Source organism: Podarcis pityusensis (genome assembly GCF_964106645.2).
Source record: "Podarcis pityusensis genome assembly, chromosome: Z".
NCBI classification, from domain to species: domain Eukaryota; kingdom Metazoa; phylum Chordata; class Lepidosauria; order Squamata; family Lacertidae; genus Podarcis; species Podarcis pityusensis.
Genome location: NC_138044.1, coordinates 32,315,940 through 32,341,145, shown reverse-complemented (window position 1 = coordinate 32,341,145; position 25,206 = coordinate 32,315,940). Strand labels below are relative to the sequence as shown.

General features: G+C 45.0%; 1 protein-coding gene across 1 annotated transcript in view; it reads left to right on the top strand.

Moving 5' to 3' along the window:
• The window catches only part of MID2 (midline 2), a 195,002-nt gene that overhangs the window by 147,776 nt on the left and 22,020 nt on the right, over positions 1-25,206 (top strand). Inside the window, exons 4-6 of the mRNA XM_080990250.1 lie at positions 11,577-11,684; positions 18,354-18,502; positions 22,053-22,180. Of these exons, the coding sequence (XP_080846376.1) occupies positions 11,577-11,684; positions 18,354-18,502; positions 22,053-22,180 (385 nt within the window). The remainder of the gene's footprint in view (positions 1-11,576; positions 11,685-18,353; positions 18,503-22,052; positions 22,181-25,206) is intronic.

Here is a 25,206-nt window from a genome sequence, read left to right as displayed (position 1 = left end):
ATACTGATCTATTGCAGTGGAATCCAATTCGATAACTGGTTATTTAGTTTACTTGAATTAGTTTCCTCTGGAGAAGCCACCTTCCCCACCTCTGCATGCACACCCACTGGTTATCTTCCTAACAAGGCCAGCCCAACCATTAAGCAGGGTGAGGCAGCTGCCTCAAGTGGCAGATACTTGGGTGTGGGGCAGGTGGGAAGGAGAGGTGCTAGAGAAAAAAGGCAAGTAAGAGGTGACATAATAGATGTTCATAAAAGCGTACATAGCATCAAGAAAGTGGATAGAGAAAATATATACAGTGGACACTCAGGTTGCCAATGTGATCCGTGCGGGAAGCACATTCGCAACCCACAGCATCCACAATGCACAGCACCGCGTCTGCACATGCATGGGTCACGATTTAGCGCTGAAACCCAGAAGTAACCCATTCCGGTACTTCTGGGTTTGGCACGGTGCGCAACCCGAAATCGCACAAGCCGAAGCATCTGTAACCGGAGGTATATCAAATGAAGCTGCGCTGTGATCTTGCTTGTTCAGTGACCTTTGGTTGTGAAGCAGTTTATAAACCTGCAAATAAATTAAGTAAGTAAGTAAGTAGCCTGTGGTCCAGTGGTCAGCCACTGGTCAGTTTCCAGTAGGCTACCCAATGCCTGTTGGTTGCTGGGGCTGTGGTAAAAAAATGTTCTTTGTCTGATCCTCCTTAGAAGGGTGAGGAATCTGTTGCCCTCCGGATGTTACTGGACTCCAGCTCCCATCATCTCTGACCATTGGGCCATGCTGCCTGAAGCTGATGGAGTTGAGTCTGGAGGGCCCCACAGGTTCTATGCCAAGGGCATGTACACATGATCACTTTAACAGAGACCAATGATACCTTAACTGTCAAGAGACCCAGAGTCTTCATTTTCACTTTGTAAATTTTAAAGAACAGTTGGCGGATAGTGGGCTGATCAACATGATTCCACATTTCTCTCTTCCCAAATCCTTCCTCAGAACACACCTTTCCTGAAAAGTCTCTGTCGTGACCAATTAATCCTTCTTCCCAACAGGAACAAAAACCACAATACATTCTAACCTAGTTTGATCCCGTTCCTCCTTCTCCTTTGTTGTTGTTGTTTATTGTCAACATTTAAATTTTAAGATCCTGCTGTTCCACTTCTAACCTACCCAATAACTGGGGTAGTAAGCATCCCTTTGGATGTTGTTGGACTGCAACTCCCATTATCCCATATCATTGGCCATGCTGGCAGGGGTTGATGGGATTTGGAGTCCAGCAGCAAAAACATTGTCTTCCCTTGCCCTATAAAGCTCAGTGTGCAATGCTAGCACTGTTAAAATAACACCTAGGGATTGTCACACAATTAAAGAAATCTTAAATCAGTTTGGTTGTAGATATTTTGATGATTTGCATGCAGCAGGGCAAAACTGATAGTTCTGAAGATAGCATACTTTTTAAACAGTGCACATATTTGTTTCAATCAAGATCCTATTAGCAGAGGCATTGCATGTTCTCTTTAGCATAGGACAGAACTCTCCTTAAAATGATACTTGTTCCACATGCAGCTTTATAAGTTGTATTAAAAAAATAAATATATATATATTTTTAATCAGGATGCCTTTTTAGTTGGTCAAAAAGCTGTTAATCTAATGGATTAATCAACATAAATTGCAGTTTTCAGCTCATTTAACTGGGAGTAAGCCTCATTAAACACAGTTGGGCTTCTTTCTGGGTAAACACGTAAATAATGTAATTATTGCTGTCTTTACTCTTTTTGCATTTACTTCTGACTTCGCTGTTTACAATTCCCCACTTATAGTATGTACTATATCTGCAACTCACAATAGCACTTCATGCATCTGATGAAATGGGCTGTAGTTCACGAAACCTTATACCTCAATAAATGTGTTACGTGTTTGGCTATGTACGCGTTCCTGCCTTAAAATGCAGTTAGGGAATTACTTTTCTGAATTTGGATTGAAGCTGGCTTGGGAGAACACACATCCAAATGCATCTGTATATTTCCTAAGAAACACCCAGGTAATTGCAGGATGGATATGGATTGCGACTCATGTTGGGTGTACACTGCTTCCCAAATCAGTGCTGGGAGTGCACTGGGTGCAAAATAAATGGGAGTACCACAAGACTCTTTGATGTCAGTGCTATCTCTGCCACCACTACAGTTTTTACTGTCTCTGCCCACCACTGTCACTCCCTTGAGGAATGCCTTGTTCTTGTAAAGCAATGCCAGTCCCCTCCTAGTAAAAATCTCCCAGTTTCTGCCACTCTGTCCTCTGGGAAAGGATTTTATATTTGCAGCAATTTCATTTTCAGACAAAGCTTGTCGTGGAAGAGGTATAAGTCTCATTTCCCCTTCACCAACCCTCTCCAACTTCTCACCATAAAGTGGTCAAAATGTGTGTCCCGAGACCCTTCAGCAGGCTGTAAAGCTAAATACAGTAAATGAAATAATCGTTAAGTGCCAGCCCAAAGCAGGAGGGAAGGACACGCAGTTTCAAATCTCACAAACGAATTTATTGGCCCCAAGAGGCTACTGACAGGAGGGCAGTTATGTGCCATTAAAGTGGTGTGGTTTATAGAAATATAAGGAAATACCTTATATTGAGCCAGCCTAGTGGCCTTTGGCAATGTTTCCCTGCTTATTTCAGTTTAACAAACCTTCTGTGATGTTTTAACTCCTGTGCACTGCCCACACTTAAATTCGCTGCTCAGTTGCATTCCCCGACATGTATCTTCCAGGTGTAAAGCCCTTCGTGCTTTCTGTTTGTTTAATTATTATTTTTTTGAACATTTGAAGCATTTTGGGCTTTTTACTTTAGATAAAAGGCAAGCAACAGGCAACATCATAGTGTTGCATAAAATTATGCATTGCACAGGGAAAGGTTATAGATAAAAGTGTTCCCCTCTCACATAATACTAGAATTTGTGGATATGCAAAGAACCTGAATGTTGGAAGATTCAGGACAGATAAAAGGAAAGTACTTCACGCTTTCACATAGATAAAACTATAGAACTTCCTCGCATAGAAGGCAGTGATGACCACCAATTTGAGTGGCTGTAAAAGACTATGAGATAAATTCATGGAGGATAAGAATATCCTCCAGGACAGCTGCAACACCTGAAATGTGTGCCCAGGGGTAAGCAAAATTGTGCCATCCAAATGTTGTAGACTACAACTCCCTTCAGTCCCAGCTAGCTAAGGCCAATGGTCAGCCCTAAACATTTTGGGCCTCAATTATTTGTTAAGCTGTCTGCACCTGTACCATCCTGTGCTCATATCCTAGATATGTGGAATTGGTGGCCATGAGAAACAGGACATTTGGTGTCATGGCCCCACAGTGTTGGAATTCCTTCCCTGTAGATTTGCAGTGAGTTGCTAGTCTCCAGACATTTGGAAGGTCTCTTTCAGTTGGCTTCCATTGAATAATTTCTTTTTCTTCCCCTGGCTGGATTGCAGGTAGAATTGGTTATGGTATGTTTTAATGGTCAATGGGTTTTAAAATTTGGAATTGAATGGGTTTTATTATTTAGTATTTTTTGTCATTCTTATGGTTTTTTTGCATATTGGATGGGCATCACTCAGAGAGAAAAGGAGATGAGTAGAAGCAAGGAGAGAGGAAGACTTCAGATTCCCAGATAAAGGATCTGTAAGGTATAAGGATTAAGTCATAGGCTTAGGAATCCAGGAGCTGGAAACCAGGAGCCAAGAGTTGTGCTGGGGTGTCAAGAGTTGAGGGACCAATTCAGGAGTCAGAGCCAAGCCAGAGTCAAAGAGCACATCAAAACACCATCACATCTAGGAAGACCATTGTTTCTCAAGCAAAGTCCTATCCCAGACGGGAAGTCTTATCATAGCCCTTATCAATAGCCAACCTGGGTGGAGGGCACAGATCCAGAGGCTGAGAATACTTCAGTGCCTTAGGCTAGAAGATGCTTCAATCTGTAGTTCTGGGCATACTGGACAGGGCAGTTGTTCACAGAGGTACAGCGGTTTCTTTAAAACAGCCTCCTCCAACTAGGTGCCAGTAGTGGCTGGTACCCAGAGACAGGGAGGCAGCTGGTGTAACCAGAACCAAGGCAAGGCAACTAAACATTCAAGTTTCATCTCCATCCTCCTACACACTGCTAAGTCAACACTGGGACTATGGTAGAGGAAGCTAACAGGCAATGCCACCTCTTGGTCTAGTTGCAAGTAAGAAGCATGTGAGGACCAGCTGAGGGCAGACTGAGATTGGTGGGATGGTGCCCCATTCATACCAATGGACCAATCCCCACTTCCAGTGCCCTCCAAATGTTTTTGACTACAACTCCCATCAGCCCCAGACAACACTTTAATATAGCCCCAAACACCTGGAGGAGAGCAAGTTGGCGGAAGGCTGTTTTAACATAAGATACTGCTGTTGCACACCATCCCCAATCTCTGCTGAGAGTCCAGGTGCTTACCCAAGACTGTGTTTTGTTAGAAAGTCAAGGCACAGTGGTGCAGCCTCTCCCACCCAGCACACATTGTGTTCTCGCTCCATTCATCCTCTTCCCAAAAGCCCTTGCGAAACACAGCCAGGCCCCATGCAGCCACTCTTCTTTTTCCTTCAGCCTATGTCATGCAAGCTGGAATCCTAAACCCATCTCTGCCCACTGTAACCCTGGCAACTCACAGATTCTAGGGTCCTCCCTTGATGTGCTGAAGACTGGGCATCAACATCTTTGTATTTCTTAATGGCTTATGCCCAGGTGTTGCTCCAGCAGGAAAGGCCAGCTTAGTCTGCATTTCTACATCGCTAAAGCCAACACCTGTCATCTCACCTTAATTCTCGAAGCACTGATTAAGCCCCAGCACCCAGGAGCCTAGAAGAGGTCAGGGTGCCCACAAACCCTTAACAGTATGTTGCACCAGGCTAAGGAACATTGGCTCACCTCTGGCCTGGCAGCTGAGCAAGATTTCAACCCTGGCTACTGCCACCCAGATTTCAACATTCTTGCCACTAAAACGGGCTGGTTCCTTCCATCTGCGGCTGCTGGTGTGTGTGTGTATATATATATGATCATACTGCCTCCTACTCAGCTGCTTTCCGAGCCACCTGTGAGATTCATCTTCCTCCTGCTGAGGCATCATCTTCCAGTGGCTCTGAGTCCTGGGCCATGAACTGCCACTGAAAGCGGCTGCCGCACTTTGTGTTTCTGCTTACCCAGCAACTTGATCAAAAGCGAAGCAGATGAAAGGGATCCAAGCAGCCTTTTCCTCTCGTTAGTCTTGCTGAGAGGGCAGCCTAGCCAAAGGGGAAACAGTTCCCCCTCTTAACTGCTTCTGGCTTTTAGCTGTGCTTCTGAAGCTGTTTTCATTCTGGCAACAGCGCTAGCCCTTTGCTTTCCCGTGTCACTTGTGGCAGACAAAGAGAAGGGAAGGCTAGCAAGGTAGGATTGATTTGAGCATCAGAGTTCAACTCTGGAATCAGCTTTCCAGTGACAGGGTTTGCCCTCCAGACCACAAAACACTGTAGCATCTATAGCAGGGGTGGGGAAACTTTTTTCTGGGCAGCCCCCTAGGGGGCTGCATGCCAGTAGTGAGTGAGGCCATAGGCAAAAGTGGACAGAGCAAAGAACATACTTTTTCTCTTTGTGCAATAAGGTCATTTTAACCCATTTTCACAGACCGTTCTCTATCCTCCATCCAAGCAAGCAAGACCATTACCAGAGTTCAAAAGACACATTCCAGCCAGGCAGAAACACTCAAAAGGGATACAAAACAGGACTGCTGAGGGGTGTGGCCTGTGGAGAGTCCCAGGGGCCAGACAGAGAGGCCTGAGGACCACATTTGATTCCAGGAACTGAGGCTCTCCATCACTGGTCTAAAGGACTGCTTACTCCAGGGATGTGCAACCTGAAGCCCTCTGCTGAATTTCCTAGGATGCTTGGCCTAATTGCATAAGCAGAGAGTATAGGACGCTGCCATATATCAAGTCAGACCATTGATCCATCTAGCTTAGCACTGCATACACAGACTGGCAGTGACTCTCCAGGGTTCTCTCCCAGTTCTACCTGGAAATGCCAGATATTGAACCTGGGACCTTGCAAAAGAGATGCTCTGCCACTGTGTCACTGTCCTTCTGCACAGAGGTGATGGAGAGGCCCTTTCTGAGAAGATATAGGGCCCATGCTGCTCATCAAGCATCACTTGAATATCTGGCTCTCTCTCTGCAAGTACTAGGCAGCCAAAGCTCTCTTTAGTCCTTAACATTTCATACTTCTGGGCACTTACATTGAAAGAGAGCGCATGCATGCATGTTCCCCCGCTTCTTCCCATGCACCAGATGCTGCATGTTGCCTCAAGACCTATAAGGAGCACACCAAATGGGATTTGCTATTTTCTTTCAGTTGGGAAGTTTCAGAATCCCTTCCAACCCCGGGCTGCATTTTTCCATTTCATTTAGAAGCTTTAAGCTCTGCCAATCACGCCTTCCAGCCTGTGCAGCCAAGGAAATGCACATTTTCCGTCTTAGTGAGCTTGTATCTTGCCAGTTGTCGGATGCAAAGGCCTGAAAGCCAGCAGAAAATGAGGCAGCAGGAAATATCTTCAAAGCTGGGGAGAAACCCCACTACCTATCTCTGCTTCTTTGGTGGTGTAGTGGTTAAAACTAGGACCTGAGAGACTTGGGTTCTAATTGCTGCTCAGCCATGAAGCTAACAAGATGGCCTTGGGCTGGTCAGATTCTGTCAGCCTAGCCTACCTCACAGGGTTGTTATCAGGGTAAAAAGAAGAGAACCATATGTGCCACCTTGAGCCACTTGGAGGAAGGGTGCAATAACAGTTTAAAATAATTTAATTCTCTTATTTCCCCTACTGCTTTTTACCCGACAACCACACCTGACTTTGGATTTAGGCACCCTTTGCAGAGAAGGTGAAGCCTTAATGCCCAATCTGCTCCTTCTCTGTTCCATTGCACAAAGCTATGCTATTATTTTTCTCCTGCCCCTTTTCTTCCTGCTTCCCCTCACCTGGTTTCCCTTCTTTGCTGCACCTTCTCTATTCCAGATTAGTATTGCCTTGGCATTTAATTTTTTGTCCACTGGTCAATTAAGCACAGCATATAATGAAAGGTCAGTGTGGGATTACTTCCTGATGCAAACAGAAGCTTCAAATGAGCAATTTTCATCAATACCACACTTAAGATTACTCCACTTCTCTGCCTGCTCCAGTCGCGATAATTATCAGCGTGTGAGTACACACAGCGGGGGCATGTTAATTTCAAAGATGCTTTTATTGTCATGGCATCAGGAAGTATTTTTTATTTGCACTGTACGTTAAATCCCATTTGCCATTTTAAGGTTCATTCACTCCATTTGGACAGATCCTGTTGGAGCTCTTTGCAATCCCACTTTATATTTACTAGCTTGAATAGCTGGGTGTCATCAGCAAACTTAGCCATGTTAATGCACACCTGCCGGGGGGTGGGGTGGGGGTGGACTGTAGCTTAGTGGTAGAGCATCTGCCTTATAAGCAGAAGGCTGTGGGTTCAATTCTCAGCATCTCAAGGCAGAGCTAGGAAAGATCATTGCCTGAAACTGTCAGTGTAGACACACTCATGAGCTAATGGTCTGTCTTGGTTTAAGGCACCTTCCTGTTTTCCTGCAGCTAATTTGGCTCCAAATGTGATGTCAGGAGCCATCCATGTTTTACCCATATAAAACTATGGCTTTCTAGCTGCCACTGAAGCTAGAGCACCAGCAGAGAACATGCAAAGCTGTGCATGGGCTGTGACAGGGAACTTCACATATTCACATTTGAATAATCATTGTTGAGAAATTGGAAAAATAACCAGGAACATTATGTCTGGGAAACAGGGTCAATTCAGTGTAGTGGATGGAGTTTTGGACCTACCCCTGGGAGACCTGAGCAAACCATGAAGCTCACTGGGTGATCTCATATCAGATGTTGTGTCTTGGATTAACCTACCCACAGGGCTGTTGGGAGGACAAAATGTAGGATAGACACCAGGGATACATCGTAAAAGGGATTGCTCCTAAAAATGTAATGAATGAATGAAATTTTCAGCAGTCATGTAAGTGGGGTAGAAGAGGTTCAGACATGTTGCAGTGCACTTGTGTAAGAGCCAGAACCATAGCCCACAGTGTTCATTAAGAAAACCCTCTCTTCTCTCGCATTTTGCAGAAATGACTACAAAACAACAACAACAAAAATAACCTCTTTTGTGTAACTGCCTTCTCATTTCCCCTCAGCACTCAACTTTTGACAAGAAGACCAATGAAAAGCTGGCTAAGAGGCAAACTAAACATTACATATCAATGTGTCTAACAAAGCACAAATTGATTTTCAATGAAAAGCAGCCATGGGGGAGTGCAGTTTTGAGCAGATTGGCAGTGGGGGACAAGGGGATGTTCCCAATGGCTCAAAATCTATTGCTCTGTGGAGGAAGATAGAAAGAACAGCCTAGAGATTGGCCCCCTGTCTCACTTATGCTGTTCGTATGGAAGGCCCCCGTAGAGGTCCATTTTACTGTGCATTCATGATATGTGGTCATGATGCTATTTGGGTCACACGATTGGTGACTGCAAAAGTTCTGGGGTAGTCACACTGCTTCATTTTCATTTAGTGCATATCCTGTAACTTCCTGTGACTTAACTATACCAGAAAAGTTCTGGGTGGTGGTGTTGCCCCACTTTTTTGCACTATCGCCCCTCCAGACACCAATAATATGGTAGCATTGGGGAAGCCTTGAAGAACAAACTACCTGAAAAATCACATCTCCCTATACAAACATTCCAGGGTGCTAAGGTCCTTGGGCAAGCACCTTCTCTTAATCCCACCAACATCAGCATCACTGTTGGTGGTGACACAAGAGAGCGCCTTCTCTGTGGCAGCTCCCATATTGTGGAATTCCTTCCCAAGAGAGTTTAGATGGCTCCCTGTTTGTTATCCCTTTGCCAGCAGGCTAAGACCTTCCTATTCAGACAGGCTTTTGAAAATGAAAGGTGCAGGCGGTGCTGATCACTGGGTTGCTGTCAGGGCAAACTGTATTTTAAGTTCTGGTTCTAAATGTGTTCTGGTGTATTTTAATTATTGTTTTTATCTAGTTCATTTTTATTACTTTGCAATTTATAATGTCATTTTTAAATGCTGTAAGCCGCCTTGAATCCCAGTTCGGGAGAAAGGAGGGATATAGATACATTAAATAAATAAGCAAGCAAGCAAGCAAACTGAAACAGAAATAATCCACCACGAATGCACTATTATTGTGTCAAGAATTTGTCGCAGGATGCACCTACAATAAAACAAGGGGCTCTTTGGTGGCCTCTGACTTCCCCAATTCCTGCCACAGGGCTACTCCAGAAGCACCTTTCCTCAAGGGGCAGAGAGAGCCCGGCTCTTTTCATTGTACCTCATCTTGCTGCTTTATTATACAGTTTTGATTGATGCTTTAAACATTCTTATAAAATGTTTTTTTGGTTTTTTTTAAGTACACTAAAAAAATGATGTTAGGGTTGCCTGAAAAGCAGCTTATGAATACCTTAAATTTCATTTGTTTATTTGCCTAGCTAAATTTATATACCATTTTAGTGTTGTAAGACATCCTCAAAGTGGTTTACAAAAATGTTAAATAGAACATTTAAATTGTCAATAAGAAACAGTTAAAATCAGGCATTCAAAAGATGATTAGAATCAACAGTAAATAAAAGAAATAAAACACATGCAACCTCTACATAGAGGGATAGACTTACCTAGATAAAAATGGATTTCAGCAGGTGCAGCAAAAGTGCATGTAGGGAGACAAAAGTTCAGGAACTTAGAAAGTGCAGTTACTGCCACACTAAAAAACTGATTTCGTGTAAGCCAGATGAACGTTTTGTGGCACCTGTAACAGTGCCGAATAAACAAATAAAATCACTCTCACACATACTTCTGGAATATACCACAGGGGTACCATTGCACAGCTTTGAGTGTGGAAAACAGCTAGTAGAGAAAGAGTGAAGAGTTCTCTCTCCCCCACCACTCCTCTGCTCAAAATAACCACCTCCTGAGCCTTATCTAGGGTGGCCATGAGTCCTGCTTTATTGAGGACAGTCCTCTGTTTGAAGAGCAGTCTGCTCCAAATCTGGTTTAAAAATAAAGAGTCTTGAAGTTCTCGATCAACAGCACCTGGACAGCAAACTGAGCAAGCAAAGCAGGTCACCTGGTCAAAATCTTCGCCAATATGGTGAGATATGTTGTATTTCTATTTAAATTATAATTCTTCTAAATTTGCATCAATACATTTAAAATAAATACATGCAAATATCATCCAAATGTACACACTCTTTTGTCCTATTGATATATTCCCCTTTTGTGGTGATGCGTCAGTGGCAAGCCAAGGCTTATGTAGGCTGTTTGTTTCCCTAGCTGTCTGTTTGTCCATCCATTCCAAAAAGTGGGAGGAAGAGACTTTATCCCATGTAGCACTAAGTAACTCATTCCATTGGCACAAGGATTTCTCCCCTTTTTTATTAATAGTTTTAAACTGAATTTTCCAAAAAGGAAACGGAAACAATTGCAGTCAAAAAATACAAACTGAATAAATCAAGACAATGTGTACTACGCATGCGAGTTAGGGGGAGAAGGGGGGAATGGCTGGTGGCCCACCCCGCCCCAGTACTCAGACATTCAAGCAAACAGCTTTGTATAAGTCCATATATCTTCCCATTTTCTTGTGTTTACAGAAGGTCACCTCCTCATATGCTGCCAGCTGAGTCCTGTCCTCTGTGCACTGCACAATCACAGCAGTAGGCTCTTTCTTGTTATCTTTAATGGTTAGATGTTAGACCATGAGTGCTCTTAGAAGCCAGTCCCTTAGAAGACAAGTTCCAAAGGACTGGTATGTAACTCAGTAGTGTAGTAACAGCTGTAAGGACTTATGCCCAGTTACCTTCCTTCCACTCTTTCCAGGCACAATCTGCACTTTAAAGCTCCGTGTCTGAGTACCCCATTTTTTTTCCTCCAGAGCTTTTACCATGGAAACTCGCTCTTTAAATCTCAGTCAGTGCAAATGGCAATCTGCAGAAAACCCAAATTGACATTTGTTTCGATTGAGCGCTAAAGAACAGGTTTTCGCAGGGAGAGTTCCAGGGCAAAAAAGGAACAATGCTCAGACACAGAACGTTTAAGCATGGACATGTGCCTGAAAGTAGCAGGGCAAATTGTAAGTGTGGATAAGCCCTAAATATCAAGGAGGTATCCAAATCCATATTTATTCTGCTGATGACCTCTAACCAAAAGACTGTGACTCTAGTAGAAGACTGAATCAACAATGATTCACACTTGTGCAGTGGAACTTCCTATCCCTGTACACGCACACAACCAGTCTGTTCTGGTTCCCCAATACCAATCCTATGGAGCAGATTTGGAGGGTGGGTGAAAGTTTTGCTCAGCAAGCATAAATCCTTGCACTAATAGAATGAGTGCATTGGATAACACCTGAAGTCAAGGCTTTGTTCCTTGAAGCATATGCTCCATGAAGATGAGAAACAAAATCCTGTTCCATTCTTCCCATTTGGCTTGTTTTTCGGCTAGGTGAACACAGCCATGCATGAGGCCAAACTGATGGAGGAGTGCGACGAGCTAATGGAGATCATCCGTCAGCGCAAGCAAGTGATTGCTGTCAAGATCAAAGAGACAAAGGTAGGACCATGCTGCCTAATTTACTGTTGCCCCTCTGCACTCTGGTATGACCTGTTACGTCACCCTTAATTCTGTGAACCATTTGCTTGGGTAATTAATTTCTTTATTTTTCAGTGGCTGTATATCTTTCGAAATTTCCCACTGAGATGGGAATAAAAGGCTGTGTATTCATCATCCAGAATTGACCTCCACAGTCATTTACAGACACATGGTTAAGACTTTTTTTCAGGGAAGACAATCTTACTTGGCTATGAGTGATCGCCAAAGAAGAAGAAGATACACCATACATGGCTTCCCCCAAAGAATCCTGGGAGCTGTAGTTTACCAATAACAGAGCTTTTTTATTATTTAAAAAAAACTACAATTCCCAGGATTCTTTGAGTGCATGTGCTTTAAATTTATGGTGTGTACACAGCATTTCGGACTCATATTTAGGGAAGCAGATCTTTTCTATAAAACTTGCCTTTGATGGCCAGAGATAAGGGAGAGTTGAGGTAGCAAATAATGAGCATTCTGAGACCCACATCAACCCATTGTGATGGAGTGGGCTGCAAGTCAAAGAAAGAAAGAAGGTCCATATTTATTAAATAAGTTCACAGGACCCCTTTCTTCATAGAAGCGTAGCTGCTTGCAGTCCAATAAACATTATTTTATTCTTCCTTTAATCCTTCTGCAATATTGGGTGGACATTACACCTCATAAGTTGCAGAGTCTAAAATTGTGAATTTATGACAAGGATGAGGAGGAACATAAAAGCCCTGCCACAGGTTGTTCCCCCCATCCTGGACAGTGCTTTTAGGGGCCTTGAGCAGAGGGGTGTGTGTCCCCTAATTATATAGACAGTACCCAAAAATTGCAGATTGTGTATTGGAAAAGAACTCTGTTTTTTTCTCATCACTTTCTCTCTCTCATATCTATATCTACACACACACACACACACACACACACACACACACACACCTTGTGAATGCAAAGATTTGATTGAAATTACATTTGAATTTCCAGTAGAATCTCAGGAGCCAGAGGGTTGGCTAAATAAGATTGACAGTGGTCATGAGCTAGGCTTCAGCTCCCGTTATTATCTCCCTGCCATGACTAGCAAAGCCAAAATGAATTAAATAAAGTCTACAAAGAATTAAGAAAAAAAATGTATAATTTATCCAAGTTGCAGAATTCAGCTGGGGTGGGGTGGGGGGCAGAGTTGGCACAGGATTTTTATGTTGTCTTTTAGCCAGGAATGCATACATCAACCTGGCCTTGGGTAAAGGTAAAGGTAAAGAGACCCCTGACCGTTAAGTTTGCGACTGCAAACGACTCTGGGGTTGTGGCCCTCATCTCGCTTTACTGGCCAAGGGAGCCGTTTGTCCGCAGACAGCTTCTGGGTCATGTGGCCGGCATGACTAAACCGCTTCTGGCAAAACCAGAGCAGTGCACGGAAATGCCATTTACCTTCCTGCCGGAGTGGTACCTATTTACCTACTTGCACTTTGACGTGCTTTCGAACTGCTAAGTTGGCAGGAGCAGGGACCGAGCAATGGGAGCTCACCCCATTGCGGGGATTCGAACTGTCAACCTTCTGATCAGCAATCCCAAGAGGCTCAGTGAGATTGCTGGTTGATTCTGAGTAGTGTTTCATAGCAAAATAGCTCTGATCTGTGAAGATGGTGCAAAGGAGAAAAAAAACAGAGTGAGAGATTGGTTGGGGGTTAATGTGCTTTGGCTTTGATTTGAGTAGCAACGTCCTGAGTTAAGAAGCTGCCTTTTAGTAAGGAATCTGGACCTTGATTCTTAGAAGATGGAACTTTGCAATGTCCAACATTTAATCCTACGATGCTCCAGAAATGACAAGGGAAAAGCTCTTGCTTCTGCCCCTGTTGCCTTTCTTGCAGGGCCTTCCCTGCCCAGCAACCCAACTCTGAGGAGGAGGGAGAGCTGGGCACTGTGCCACTCACCTCCTCACCATGCCAGGTGTTTGCAGCCTCTGCTTTTTGGAAGCCCTCCTTTTCCCCTTCTTTCCTTCTGATCGTTTTCTTGATGAGTCTGGGCATAAACGAACCATCCATCAGCCCATTAAATCCCAGCAGGAGAGTCATTTCCTTGTGCAAACAACCATTTGAAGTTCTGGTCTGCCTGCTGCTAGCTAGAATGAGCGTCTCTCTCACTCCCTCTCGCATCGGCTTTGACATTTCCAGTAATGATGAATGAAGGTGAGCAGGGGAAGATTGGCAGGAGCAGAGCGTGGCAGCAAGGAGATGGGAAAGGCATTAATTGCTCTGCACCTCTGCACTTAGCCGGCTTTGGTTTTTTCCTCCCCATCCTGTCATCTCAGAAAGGGGAGCTGCACACCCTCAAGCACCCCCCCCCTAAAATCATTGGAACCCTATTGTAGTAGAGACAACATTCAGTAGTGGTTCCAGTGGTAATTGCTAATGCAAAGGCACCTTCAAGCTGGGATGGCTGCAGGATAATAATAGGTCATATTCTAGGAAAGGAAAGCCCAAGCTTTTAAGTACAGCCCTGCTCCCTGTAAATTCAGTCTTCTCCTTATACCACACTAGACTATTTTGTCCATCCAGCCCAGGGTTGCCTACAGTGACTGACAGTAGCTGTCCAGCAGAGGTCCTCCCTATCACCTTCCTTTCAGTCCTTTTTTCAAACTGGAGGTGCCAGGCGTTGATACGGCAACTTCCTTCCTACAAAGGAATTGCTCTTCCAGGAAGAAAACCATCACTGCATGTGCTGTTGCTGAGCTGGAATGCATTGCAGTGGTGATGGTGGTGGAGGACGTACAGTCCTGTGGCCAGCAAGCATTTTCTTGGGAGCCTGCCATTGTGCTGCTTCCTCCGTAACCCTCCAGGGGTGTTGCAGTACGCAGTTACGAATTCACAGTGCATTTGACACCAGCGTTCATTCCATCTCAGAGCTCGAACAAGACAGCTCTGACTTAACAGCCAGTGACTCTGCATGTATGAAATTCTTGCTAGTTGAGTTTGGCAGGGCTATTACTGGGCAGCACTGTTACCCCAGGCCAAAGTAATGACAGAAATATCAGTCATAAATCAAACTTGTCATCTGGTGTGAGCACAGCTCGATCCCAGAGCACATCCGCTATCAGCACAACCTGTGCCTGCTTCCATGCATCCTTCACTCTGAAAGAGAAAGATTCAGGCAGCGTGTGAGGCTTGCTTATTTATTTAGTCACATCTTAGAATTCCCCGGCAGTATGGTCCCTGTTTTGAACTGGAAGTTGAAACTGTGGGATGAACCCATGCAATAAAAACAAAGGTTTGGTCCCATCCATCATCATCATCAGCAGCAGCAGCAAATCTATTTATTTAAAGAATTTATATCCCAGTTTTAATTACAAAAGCCCTTAAGATATCCTGGTCTAAGTTGTTCAGGACTTAGTACACTGGTACAAGAACCTTGAATGGAGCCCAGTAGCCGGTCTTTTAACACTGGTTCCATGTCTTGGTGGTGGTTTATTCCTGGTTTGGATATAGTTCAACCTCCATTCTTTTGATGTGTGTGAGAAGAGAGAGTCAAACCAGATGAGACCTTTACAAAACCTGAACTGTAATTTGGAAGTTTCTCTAGGTCGAACCCGAGTCTGTTGTCTTCAGGGCTATTTTGCCTAGAAGAAGTTCACAGCTTTGAGGTCTCCCCACTTAAATTCTACATCTGTGTAAGATTCTTAGTTTATGTGTTGCCTGCACTCTTTGGGTGTTTGTGATTTTAGTGTTTAATCAATTGTTTAATGTATTCCCCCCACCCTTATATTATTTCTTCCTCTCCCCGTACTAAATGTTTCTTGACATTTCAGTTGTTGGTTTTCTAGCTCCCTGGCCCCCACCCACTGGATTTATTGAGCCTCCAACCATGACTTGTGCACTAACAGCTACCTCTGCATAAGCAATAGGCCCAGCATAGCCAAGAGTCAATATGATGGGAATTGTATTCCTGCAGCATCTGCAGGGCCACAAGTTCCCCATCTCTGTTTTTAGAGCTAATCCAAAAACAGCACTCATTGGTTCTTTTATCAGAGCCAAACACTTAAGCAAGTTTTGAGTTCAGCAGCACTCTTTTTCAGGCTAGATAATAAACTCTTACAATGTGATGGTGGACTATTTGTGAATTCTAAAGTCTATTCACTTCTTTGTGACATACTTATTCAGCCTAAAAAATGTATTGTGCTACTGTTGCATTGAGGATTTCATTCTCTGTAATTCAGGGCTGGGAAACCTTTTCTGTTCTGAGGGTTGTTTCCCCCCATGACCATTGTCTGGAACCAGCAGTAAAAGCAGGCAGGGCAATAGATGCGCTTCTTGCCTCTATACAGCAGACTACATTCCAGCCATGCAAAAGTCACGGGTTTCTATGCACACCCATACATACCTCTCAGACTCTCAGACTTCCATCCAGGTAAGCATGAGGCATGATCAGTGTTCAAGGACACATTCCAGCCAAGCAAAAACACTCCTGGAGGGTGTAGAGTGAGGCTGTGTAAGGAGTGTGACCAGCAGAGAGCCCCAGGGGCTGGATAGAGAGGCCAGGAGCACCACATTTGACCCTTGGGTCAGAGGTTCCCCACCTGCTGTAATAGGTAGACAGCATTTCTTGTTACAGGGTGGGCCCCTTGAGGACTGGTGAGGAAGGATCGGATATAGCACGCTTTCTTTCCCTTTACTCTTCTGAAGTTGGAAATGTTGGTGGTTCGTTCTTGCTTTAGCAAACGTTGGGTACCTGGATGTAAATTCCTGAACAGGAGATTGCAAAAAAAGTAGGAGAGAAGGCTGGATCAGTGCAGCGGAAGTGCATCCTTGGAATGGATTGCTGGTGATGAGGTTGGCATCAGGGTAGGGGTTAATTATACCCTTTCTTGATGGAAGTGACAGGCATCCAGAGAGACGGTGGGGCGGGGAGGATGGGAGGGAGAGATACTGCAGCATTTCTGCCCATCACCGGTGGGGGCTCTGCCATCTTCCCTTCACTTGTCAGAGAAGGGCTTCAAACTGACAGGCTGCCCCAGGGCAGCTACTCCAGCTCTGATTTAGAAGCTGACAAGGAAGAGTACTGAGAGCTGCTGTCATTTGGGCTTGGTTGGGCTCTGCGCAGCCCACAGAAGTACCCAAATAATTCAGGGGAGGGAATCAGAACAAGCCATCTGTGTGGGTCAAGCAGTGCCTCCCTTTTCAGCATTCAGACTGTCCAGCTGCTACTGCAGTCTGAAAAATAGACAGCATTAGGATGGATTTATTGAGAGAAGGGGACAAGAGAAATAATTGAATGGGGAGGGGGCATGCGTGTGTAAGAAAGGGAGGGTGTAGGGCAGTTCTCGTCCTGCCCACCATTGATATGAGGACACTGGAAAAGTTTGCATAAGGAAATGCAGACCATGGGCTGAAATAGCTTCTCCACCTGTTTTAGATCCTGCTTTTCCTTCAAGGAGCTGAAAGTGGCATAGACGATAGTAGTGACTGGCCCAAGGCCACCCAGGAATCTTCATGACCAAGGGGTGATTTTGAAGCTGTGTCTCCACTGTTCCAAGCCCAGCCCTCTGACCAATGTGCCACACTGGCTCTGCTGTATGAATGGGACAAGAGTTCTTTTGCGGCAGGAAGAGAATTCTCATGTTTGTCTCCCAGGGACATGACTGGGCAGCTCATGTCCAACCTTTGTCCACTTTCTAGTGTCAGTACTTTTTTAAAAAAAATCATGTGGTGTATGTGCACCTGTAGCTATTTTCCAGCAGGTGTGTGTCCAGAACTTTTCTCTTTTTAAACCATATTTCCTTGAAATGGACTTCATGTGCAGCTGCCTCTGGGCACATGTACATAATTAATTGAGCATAATGAATAATTAACACAGAAGACACAGCCTAAAAGGGAGAGACAAAACGATAGAGATCCAACTACGTTGCTTGAGCTTAAGGCAGCCAAGGAAGGATGAAACTTGAAGGTCAGTCAGTCTGAACAGGCTGGCAGAAGCCCAGACTAGGATGTGGCACCATTCACACAATCAGCAATCACTTGAACTGCTTTATTTTTAATGTTAATAGCAAGTGGGGGGGTAGGGGGTTCTTAGGTGCATGAATAGTTCCATGTCTTCTTTGGCCTTAAGGTTGGCATGAAACGGGCAAAGGAAACCAGTTTTATACAGCAACCATTTCAATGTATTTCTTCTTGTTGATTTCCAGCGGTGGAGTGGCTGTGTCCTATACAATTTTGGTCCTATGGACTTGCTTTGCCATTGAAGATGCTAGAGAGATGAACACTGAGCGAGCAGCAGGGTGCTGAGGTGGCCTATTCTGATTCCAAGAATATAGATGCGGATATCCTCAGAGCCTTTAAGAGCTGTTCTTTCCAGTAGGGCCTCCAAGGCCCAAATTCGTCACAGAGAAAGACCTTGCCCGGGGATACCACAATACTTCCCCTCTTCCCATGGTAGTTCTTTTCATCTGCTTGTTCATTCTGCAACCTCCCTTGTGAGGTCACTTCATTTCTCTCTCCCCACCCCATGGTTTTTACTTTTGATGTGCTTGCCAGTATTTCAGTGATATAAGCCACTGCCTTTGAATGTCACCTGCCTGCTTCCCTGTGCACTAATGAGGCTTCGGTTGTTGCTTCAGCAAAACCTGTTGTTTTTTCCCCATCTGCCCATTTCTCCAAGGTGATGAAGCTGAGGAAGCTGGCCCAGCAGGTAGCCAATTGCCGGCAGTGCCTGGAGCGGTCGACTGTCCTCATCAACCAGGCTGACCACATCCTGAAGGAGAATGATCACGCACGGTTCCTGCAGACAGCAAAGAACGTGGCAGAGAGGTATGGCCTTTTACTCCTTAAAATGACTGGGACAGCATGCGGACCTAGCTTGCCCACAAAATAATGCCCACATGCTCTACCAGTGAGCTTTGTCCCTCTTGTTGAACATAGAAATAGTCTTTACCTCAAGTCAGACCACTAATTTATCTAGCTCAGTACACAGTGCCTAGGGCAGGGATAACCAATGTATTGGTCTGCAAATGTTATTGGAATGCAGTTCCCATCAGTCCCAGCTGGCGAGGCTAGAATTGAACACCGCCCTGGGATTTTTGGGCAATATATAAATCTAATAAATAAAATAAAAATCAAATATAGCCACAACTCCCATCAGTCTCAGCTGGCTTAGCCTATGATACTGGTCTTCCCCTGGTGGGTTGGGACCCACTAGTGCAACCTTTCTCAACCTGTGGGTCCCCAGATGTTGTTAAACTACAATTCCCATCACCCCTAGCTAGCAAGGCCAGAGCTCAGGGATGATGGGAGTTGTAGTCCAACAACATCTGGGGACCCACAGGTTGAGAACCGCTGCACTAGTGGGTTGCGGCCTGATCCAAGGTGGGTCACAACAGGAGCACTAGCACCCTACAGATGTATGGCAAAGGATTAAGAAATGGGTCGCCAAGTGGACATTTGTGTTAAAAGTGGGCCTGAAAAGGTTGAAGATACTTAGCCTGTGATCAGGCACCATGTTGGCTGCTCTTAGTCTAGAGTTTCAAGAAAGGGTCTTTCTCAGCACTACCTGAGTTGATCACGGGACCTTCTACATGAAAAATATGCACTCAAACACTGAGCCTACAGCCCCTTTTCTGTAGATGGAACCACCATAGATGGAGGGAGTAGAAGTGGCAGAATCTGGCAGGTATTTGCAAATCGATTCAGGATTTAATGGTTGATTTAATGAGAATCCCATACTCCTGCTGTCTCCTCACCTTGACCCAGCGCCTCAGACAGAATGTCACAGGAATTAAACCAATGCTCGAGATCCGTTAAAACTGAAAGCAGCTGTTTGGGTGACGGCGGCCTCAATGTTTGTGTTTCATCTGCCTGCCCCAGGGCCTAAAGCTTTTCTTAGGGTTCAAAGCACAATGGTCTTGGGATGACAGCTGCGGCTGCAGGTGTTCTTTAGAGGGATTCAGAACCAGCATCAGCACATGCCATCCTTGGGCAGCTGCCAGGACTCACCGCTGGTTGCCTGCCCTGCCCCCCAATGGCCCAGAACTCAGCAGCATCAGGCAGCTACATCTAACCACCCTTTAAGTGTCCCACAAGACCCACCCAGGCCCAATGACAGCAGAGGAGACCCACCAGAGACCACCTCCCCCAGGGGCCCTGGCGGATTTCATCTGTTTGCTAGAGAAATAAAGGACTGAATCTGAAGAAGGATTGGGAGGAAGCTGCATAGAGGGCAGGCACTAGTGTTAGTGATCCTTACTATAGCAACAAGAGTTTCCTCCAGTGGCAGTAGCGGGCTCCTCTGGGCAGGTATCCACCTTTGCACGGATGTCTGTACATGACCTTGAATCTTTTCAAGCACTTCGGTTTATTTTCAGTTCTTCTCCTTTCCCCCCAGACTCTATCACACAAGGGAAGGAGGAGTTTTGGGTTTTGTTGCTTTCAATTATTTACAGATTTAATGTGAACTTTCTTTAAGTACACGAGAGCGCCTCCAGCTCGGCCAAATTAACAGCTTGGAGTGGGAGCTGCTTTTGCAGCAGCGTCAAAACGCCAAAGAGATCAGAGAGAATGCAGAAGTGGGCCATCCCCCCATCAGGCCGGGGAAAGAGACCGCAAGCGCTAGTGCGAATATGCTAGGCTGATTGCTGCCAAACAGGATCAGACTCTTCACTGTCATCCCATGAGCAAGCCACAGTAGTCGCTGGGTAGTATCTAAAAACAAAAAGGGTGTAGGGGCTCAATACCTTCTGGGAGGCTGTTAGGGAACAGGGAAACCCTGCCTTACACCCCTGGAACATATGAGTGATTTTTAGTTATCCTGTGTTGTGAGAAGGTAAATGCTCTGAGAGTTCCTTTTCCTTCTAACTTCATATGTTCACAGATTTTGGGATGGCTACTCTTGCTGTCCACTGGATTTCAGTTCTTCTTTGAAGCATGGGGTAGTTTGAGACATGGTTCACTCTTGAATCAATCCCAGGCCCTGGATGTAAAATACGGCCTCATCTGCACTATACATTTAAAGCAGTATCAAACACTTTAAACAGTCATGGCTTCTTCCCCCACAAAAGAATAAAAATAAATCTGGGAAGTGTAGTCTGCTATGGATGCTGAGAGTTGACAAGAGTCCCCTGTTCCTCTCCCAGAGGCTACAGTTCTCAAATAGTTAAACAATCAATCTCTCTTCCCAGGGAACTCTGGGAATTGTAGCTCTGTGGTGGGGAATAGGGGCTTCCTAGCAGTTTTCAGCACCCTTAACCAACAACAGTTCCCAGGATACTTTGAAGGGAAGCCATGACTGTTTAAAGCAGCACATACAGCTTTAAATGTTCAGCACAGATGGAGCCTATGTATGAAGCCCAGAGCACTGGTCCATCAAATCCAGCAATATCTATTCCAGCCTTCCCTAGCCTGGTACCCTCCAGAGGCTGTTGGACTCCAATTCCCGTCAGCTCCAACCAGCATGACCAGTGCTCAGAAATGATGGGCATTGTAGTAAAAAAAAAAAAATCAGAGGGTACCAAGTTGGAAAAAGTTATTCTACTCTAACTGGTGGTAGGTTCCTCTGCCTCCAGGCAGATGCTTTGCCAGCACTCAGGATCCTTTTTAACTGGCAATGCCAGGGGGTTGAGCCTAGGACTTTTTGAACGCAAGGCAGGTGCCCCTCCCCCTGTATTCAATGCTAGGACTCAAATATAGGGATTCAAAACATCCCATAGTGAGGGTTAATGTATTGGGAGCTTGGTGGGGAAGGGGAACATGACAAGTATTTGACATTGCTATAAATTTTGAGAGTCATCTAGTCCAAATGCCTAAATAAACTGGGTCATAACCTGCTCTAAGATGAGTTCCACCAAGGTCACTCTCTTCTTTTATGTTCTTTTATAAAGTTTAATGGTGAAGGAGAGGAAGGGAGACATAAAGATGGGGGAACAGTGGGAAAGATTGTGGTAGAGAGAGAGAGAAGAAGAAGCACAAAGGAGGTAGGGTAAAAATATTAAAAGTGAAGTATTGAAGTTAAATGTGGTACCAGGATCTGAAAAGGTGATGGATACTGATCTGGAGGATTTGAGCCTCCAAGGGCTTCTGATTTCTACCACCTCTCCAACGAATGGGATGCATATGGCTCTTGTGGAGATCAAGGAAGGATTTGGGAATTGGGGAGGGGAGCTCATTACACAATCTTCCAGCTACCAGCCTCTTGCACGGGCAATTGAGGTCCTGCATTTGAAGCCTGAGCGTCTCTCCTCCCCTCCTCTTCCTGCTGGTGGTTATATCACTGCCAGGCTGTTTTCAGCTCTTTAATCAAAAATCAAAGTGCCGCCTGGGAGTTACAAACACCACCTAATGTATATTGATGCTCTCTTCTGTCTTTCAGGGTCGCCATGGCAACAGCATCCTCTCAAGTTTTGATACCCGATATCAATTTAAATGATGCCTTTGAAAACTTTGCTTTAGATTTTTCCAGAGAGAAGAAACTGCTGGAGGGGCTGGATTATCTAACAGGTTTGTGCCGATTCTGCAATCCCAGCTCACCCTCCGCACATCCCCAAACTTTTCCCCGCTCCCAATTTGACCTGCTTTCTTTGTAAACCCGTCAGTGAAAATTTGGGGGCTGGGGGGTGGGATATGGCTTCCTTATCGTTTGTTTCTTATGCTTTTTGGGTAATACCAATGTTACAGCTCAGTTGGCATTTCACGGGGGCTCTTATTCCACCAGTGCAGAACACAGTGTTATCTGACTTTTCTTCTGCTGGTTTTGAAATCCTGTGGAAGGGGGCAAGATTCCCTTCCACCAGACTCAAGCACAAATGGAGAGAGAAAGAGAGTCCCAGGGGCTGGCTAACAATGTCTTTTGACTCATCCTTAAGAGGAGACTCTGTTCTGCTTCATGGCAGCTGTAGTAGCAATAGGTTTCTGGTAAGCAGAGGAGGCTTGCTTACCTGCGGAGCAACTGCTCTTCCCTGGTAGGCGAAAGCAGCTGCTGCCAGAGTATGAAACATCAGCAGCTTCATAGCCACACACCTTTGCTATATTTGTTAGCCAAGAAATGGAGTAGGTGGGTTATGTTTACTCCAAACAGCAGGTGCCACTAAAGTTCATTATCCAGGCCTGCAGGACCTGGTCCATGTATGCAAGTGTCCTGCATCCACTTGAGGTGATGGGTGGGCATATGGTGTTTTTGAATGCTTCCCTACATATAATACTTCCTGCAAGTAGAAAATAAGCAAAGTCCTCTTCTTGCTGTGCTGGGTTTCTGCATAGGAGCATTTAAAAATGGGGCTTTCCTCACTTTCATCTTGAGATGGTAGAGTTAGGGCCAACTCAAGGGGGACAAGAGGGTCATTTGTCCTAGGTTTCAAGCTCAAAGGGGTCCTCAAATTTAGACACTTCTTAATGTGGGGGGATTTAATAAGTTTTGCAACTTGTTTTTATGCATATCAAGCTAAAACATGACGTGTTCTTTCAGCTTAGAACTGTAAATATGAGCAAATGCTTTAAACAAACATTTTAATTTGGTAAAAAAAATACATGTTTTTGGTAAACTGATGTAGAATTTGTCGTATCAAAGAGCTAAAAATGTCTCTAAATTTTGGTCTAAAAAGTCACTTCCAATTGCACAAGATTGTGATGAGCATGTCTTCTCAATCAGATGATTATGTAAGCATTTATTTAGTCTTGTTTTGGTGCCTTATTTTGTTTTCAAGTGCTGCCATTTTTAAAAAAGCTTTTATTACGATCAGGGGCCTCCAAAACTGTACGTGGCCCCGGGTCTCTCTGGGCCTCTGAGGGGGCCTGTGCTCAGTCTACCATATCACCTCATTCTGTTGGACATTGTCCAAGGCCATAGCTCACTGACAGAGCACCTGTTTGCATGCAGAATGTCTCATATTCAGTCAAAGACATCTCCTAGGGCTCATTGCCTGAGACACTGAAGAGCCACTGCCAGTCAGTGCAGCCTCTCTATGGCTCCCTTAGAAGCATGCATCTTTTAGGAGAAATTATACAGTCCTTAGGCCTCTCAGTCTGTAAATCCAATTGTTTATTGTAGCAGGGCATGTAAAAATTGGCATAGTGCAGAGGAATGTGACTTGTTCCCTAGGTTTCAATTAAAAAATTCTGGGTTTTTAAAAATTCCTTTTATTAAAACACACACATTCACACAGAGAGAGACATTCACACACAAGTTTTGACAGGACAGCTTGGCTTTAATTAGTTTATTAACCTGATTATGTCCAAATGTCTTGAGTCGAATTTCATTGTTTCAGCCTTAATATGTGATCTCTCTGTCTTTCGTGGACAGGAGGCCCTCCCAGCCATCTGTCGCATTATGCAAGGGGCCACGGATTGATTCTGATGAAATTTCCCAGTGGACTGAAGCTGCAGAGAGAGAAAATTAAGCAGTGTGTTAATATCTGGAGTTAAATGGATAGTAGTAGATCCACCAAAGATGGGTTGGGAAAGGAAGCAAGTGGCTAAGAGAGCTTGCTTGTCCAGGGAAAGCCAGAAAATAAAGCCTGTCTGATGACAATAGGCAAGGAGTTACAATGTGTAGGTGCTGCCACGCTAAAATACTGATTTCAGCTGTAGGACAAGTATTATGTGGCACCTGTCACTATGCCAGCTCCACAGATCAAAGGGGTCAAGGTGGCATATATGGGGTAAGGCAATCCAGCAAGAGATCTGGTCCCAAGCTATTAAGGACTTTATATATACCGTATTTTTCACTCTATAAGATGCACCCAACCATAAGATGCACCTATTTTTTAGAGGAGGAAAACAAAAGCCAGCAAGAGCCGCAGACACGCTTGTTCGGCGCAGCTCTTTAAAGATAGAGCGGCTCTTGCTGGCTTTTCTGGAAGGTGGGAGAAGGGACTGAAGGCTGCCCTCCGTCCCTTCTCCCACCTCCCTGAAAAGCCAGAGCATGCTTTGCAGCTATCACTGAAGCCAGCAGAGCAAGAGCAAGAGGGATGAGGAACGGAAAGGAGCCCTTACGGAGCCCCTCCCATCCCTCATCCCGCTTCGCTGGGAAGCCAGCAGAACAAGAGGCGCTGTGCAGCTCTTGCTCTTGCTCTTGCTCTTGCTGTGCTAGCTTCAGCGATAGCTGCGCAGCCTGCATTTGCTCCATAAGATGCACACACATTTCCCCTTACTTTTTAGGAAGAAAAAAGTGCATCTTATAGCGCAAAAAATATGGTATATATAAAGGTAAAGGACCGCTGCATGGTTAAGTCCAGTCAAAGGCGACTATGGGGTTGTGGCGCTCATCTTGCTATCAGGCTGAGAGAGCCAGTGTTTGTCCACAGACAGCTTTCCGGGTCATGTGGCCAGCATGACTAAACTGCTTCTGGTGCAACAGAACACTGTGATGGAAACCAGAGTGCACGGAAACGCCGTTTACCTTCCAGCCACAGTGGTACCTATTTATCTACTTGCACTCTTACGTGCTTTCAAACTGCTAGGTTGGCAGGAGCTGGGACAGAGCAACGGGAGCTTACTCCGTTGCGGGGATTCGAACTGCCGACCTTCTG